Source organism: Marmota flaviventris, chromosome 18 (assembly GCF_047511675.1).
Source record: "Marmota flaviventris isolate mMarFla1 chromosome 18, mMarFla1.hap1, whole genome shotgun sequence".
Classification (NCBI taxonomy): Eukaryota; Metazoa; Chordata; class Mammalia; order Rodentia; family Sciuridae; genus Marmota; species Marmota flaviventris.
The window spans coordinates 4,534,023-4,538,562 of NC_092515.1; the positions used below are offsets into that span (position 1 = coordinate 4,534,023).

The following is a 4,540-nucleotide window of genomic DNA, read 5'->3' on the forward strand; positions in this document are numbered from 1 at the left end:
GGTTTTGTATTTCTTTAAAGACTGCCTGAGTTTTATTGTTCTAATAAGAGAAGGTGCTTCACTGCCTTTTGAAAATGTCCCTCAAAGCCTTGCTGTGGACCTTGTACCATGCCTGATATTAAAATCTAGTAATGCTTAAATTCTAGAGGAACTTAAAATAACTTTTAAAATACATTAATAAATAAAATCCAATGGGAAATGATGATCAGTTATTAGTCAGATTTATAAAAACTGATTTAAATAATAAAAATTTCATGTTTTAATCAAGTCCTTTTTCTGTATTTTCTGATTTTTTTCATTCTTTTTTTCCCCACTTTTTTGATTGCTTAAAACAAAATTAAGTTCTAGAAGAAATTGGGTTTATTCAAAACTTTATTTGTTAAAAAGCCTATTTTGGTTTACAATCTGTTTATATGAACTACCAGTTTTACAATGAAGTGTTGTGTGTTGTTGATACAAATCCTATAAACTTACAAAATCTGATAGTCTGGATATAAAGCTATAAATCATGATTGTTATCTTAATAACTAAATTGCTTATTAAATTACAAAGTTCTCTAAGTACTAATAAACCTTATAGATGGTTTGTAGTCATACTAGGTAGTGTGAACAAGGTTAAAGGCAAATCTGCTTTACTCAACCTCCATCTCATGACAAATTTAAGGGATAAAGGTGTTGATATAGAATATGTATAAGTCCTGCTATTTTAAAGGGGTATTAATTTTTTTCTGAGAACTGCTTACATCATTACCTTGTTTACAAAGAACATCTAACTATGTATGGATGTTCATAATTGGTAGGATCACATTAATTTCTTGTATACTATGTTCCAAATTTTTACACTCTACAGAAGTTAGGACATGTGGGTTAAACTGTCTACCCACATGGGGATTAACCTTGATTTACAAAAACAGGACTCCAACTGTTGAGCCCTCTTTAGGCAGATCTGACAGGACTATTTTTTACGAAGTTGGATTTATTGTTGGATAAAGAAGATAGAACTAAAGAGACTGTGCTTACTAGTTTACATCTGTCATGCAGACTGGAAGGCTTTGCTTTTATTAATATTTTGTAGTTTTTCTGGCCTAAGAAATGATCTATCAAAAAATTTCCATTGCTTAATATTGTCTAAAAGGGGGTGTTGAGATACTGATTCATAAATTGTCAGTTTTCCCCCTACATGAGACCACTGGAGTCAAAGAACAGGACAAAGGTCCTATATCATGGGACAGAGATGCTTGTCAAATAGTCAGCAATGTATTCGAGGAAATCATTCAGAAATCATGGTGTCACTTGTTGAACTTCAATAAAAATAAAACTTTTCTCTAGTTCATTAAAAAAATGACTGCTTAATCATTTGATCTTCCCATAGTTGAATTCTACCACCAGCAACATGGATAAATGCTAATTTAAGAGCACATGTAATTTTTAACATCAAATATATAAGAGTTTATGCTGAATTCTCATTGTATAAAAGAGAGAGGTGAAAGTTATCTGGACTGTGAGCCGTCACACAGTCGTCACACTTAGGGATGGTCAGAGAACAACACAGCATCTCAGACTGAGGATGTTGTTTTCCTAAGTAGGAGCTGCACGCAGTGGAATGTGCTTTATTTGTGAAAACTCACTGGACATCTCATGCCTGGCTAGTACGATAAAAACACTTAAAATACATAGCAGTAAATAAAAAGCCAGTTTAAGCAAAAGATTACTATCCCATTTCATATAATGTCAAGTTGGACAGTGAGTGTATTTAATAAGTACACATCTGGTCAGTTTTTGAAAAGATGAAGTGTAGCATCTTGGAAATAACAGAAATCAACGTAGAAAATTCAATAGAACAGGAGTCAGAACAGCATTGTTGTTTTTCATTATGTCCAGTATTATATGGAACATGTAAGACAATTTTCATTAGCCAAAGGCAAATAGTGTTTTAATATACAAACAGTGGTGTTTCCTTCAAGAGACATAGCTAACACAGAAGCATAAGAGCAGATACAGAAGAAACACTCTCCACATAGTTTTACAAATGATTCAACGAGATTAGGAAGAAAACACAATAGAAAGAAAACTTTATGTTAAAGCTTTTGCCATTGGATGAAATTGATATTTAAATCTGAAATTTACATTTGTTACATAAAATTTTCTAGAATTATTGCTTGACTCACAATAAACCTAATCCAAGTGATATGTATGTACAAACACACATGTATATTGATATATCTAAACATGTACACATTTAAAATATATAAAGGTATATTCAAGAGTTTAATTTTTAAGTAAATTTAGACATTTCAATTTATACATTTATCTTTTTGTAAGCTGGGAAAAAAGAACCAGGGATTCAGGCAGAGCCAAGTCTTCAGATCTTTATCAGAATGTTGTTTTAGTACTAAGTGCTACTAACAGGATTATAAACCCTAAACAGTAAATACTTGCCCTTATTTCTGACTAGGGAATAGCCAAAAGTCCAGTCTGTAAAAGAATGTTATGCAGAACCTCTTGATCTGCAAAGATAAAGTGACCCAAATTATATGCAAGTTGCTTTAGTCAGCTTTTTATTGCTGTGATGATGGCACCCAATAAGAATTACTTAGAGGAGAAAAGATTATTTGTACCAGAGATCTCAGTCCATAGCCGACTGACTCCAAGGCTCTGGGCCCAGTGTGAGGCAGAGCATCATGGGTAGATGACATGGTGGGGGTAATTTGCTCCCCTCATGGCAGCAAGGAAGCAGAGAGACTGGGAAGGTGGGAAGGGGCCAAAGGCAAGATTTCCCATCCAGTGCATGCCCCCAGTGACCTGCCTCACCCACCCATATCACACCTGCCCACAGTTACCATCAGGTCAGCTCATTCAAACCAGGATGGACTGTTTAAGTTACACCTCTCCCAATGCAATCATTCCACCTCTGAATATCCCCACATTAACACAGGAGATTTGGGACATGAGTCATGTCCAAACCATAAAAAAAGGCCAACCTACTGTACACTTACATCAAAGACTGGTTGTAAAAATACAATGCTCATATTTTGAAAATAAATCTGGCTTAAAAAAATTTTATGTGCTATCAATCAGAAACCAGGTGTAAAATATTGCAAATGGGTCCGTGTTGATATTTGATTTACCAATGCCTTCCTCCATGACATGAAGGTAGAAATAAGTGTGGGAGAAAAAAATACTTAGATATTTTTTAAATAAATTGCTTAAGCCACCCAGCACACACCAGCAGGGAGCACAAAGACATGAGTGCATGTGTAAAACTCACCATTCCCATGTGAAATAACTATACAGTTATGCTTTAAATTTTATGGGTTGGAATGAATAAATAAGAATTATGCAAAACCTTATAGTTCACATGTTCATCAGATCAGGGGTTTTTATTTTTTATATATAGGAAAAACAAAACCTGGATGCACTGGAGTCTCTGCTTATGAGCAGTAAGGGGCTGATCGCTGGAAAACACCCAGAGAGTATTGCACCCATGTTCAACAGGAACAAGTTGGGGTTATCAATAACAGCCAAACACAGCTGAGAGATGCAGGAAAGTGTGTACAAAGAGACAAAGGTGCTCACCAGAAGGAGGATGGTTTTGGTGGCTCTGGACTCAGGAGAGGACCTGGGGGAGCTGGTCTTATGAACATGCTGCATTCTCCGCTTGTGCCTGTGCAGGATGAGCACCATGGAGCTGCTGGCCCAGAGCATGAGCCCCACACACAGGGCATCAGGGAAGGTTAGCAATGCTGCAAACAGTGAGTCTGTGGTTGTGTCATGACGAACACTAGAACAGTATCCAAAATCCTTTAGGATTATAATGGTTGTATTGTTCCATTTTCCAGTTACATGCATAAGAATAATAATATTTATAAACATGTATAGTATGTAGCTCAGGAATATGGAGGAGCCAATGTACCTGGGAGTTTTCACTTTAAGCTCTGCCCACCTGGAGTCCCTGGGGCTGATGGTGATGGCCTGGAAGATACTCAGGAGGCTCGTGCTGCCAATGGACACACACCTGCTGACTCTGTGAACATAGAAAAGCAGCTTGCATGCAACATCACCAAGAGAAAATTCCAAACTGAAAGATGCCATTGTGTGGGGAACCCCTTTACACAGGAGAGTTAACAAGTTGGCCACAATCAAGTGCTGAAGAATCAAGTCTGTGTGTCTTACCCTGAACCCAGTGAAGTAAAGGACCAGGTAATGGAGGAGAAGAGAGGAATTGCCCAGAGCTCCAACCACAGTCTGTGACAAGAAGATGATACCTACAGCCACTTCACTGGCTGCCATCCCACCAGTTCCCTGCTGTCCCAGCCAAAGTGTCCTGTAGAAGAACAGGAGGTCTGGGCTGCATATGTCCTGTCAACCAAAACTCAGCATTCCCACTCTCCAGAGTTCCCACTGTGAACATTGCATGCTTCTGTTTTTTACTGGCAGGTTTTAATGAGGTCTGTTTGAATTTTTTAAAGCATGAAAACAGCACATAGTGACTTCTTCAATCTTCAAGATTTGAGGCAGTTGCTGAGATGATTTTGCATGAT

General features: G+C 37.2%; 1 protein-coding gene across 1 annotated transcript; it reads right to left on the bottom strand.

The window, feature by feature from the left end:
* Positions 1-3,272: 3,272 nt before the first annotated feature.
* LOC114080076 (vomeronasal type-1 receptor 4-like) lies at positions 3,273-4,289 on the bottom strand. Its single transcript, XM_027921618.2, has one exon. It carries the CDS (start codon positions 4,287-4,289, stop codon positions 3,387-3,389), a length of 903 nt encoding a protein of 300 aa, XP_027777419.2. The 3' UTR covers positions 3,273-3,386.
* Positions 4,290-4,540: the final 251 nt, after the last annotated feature.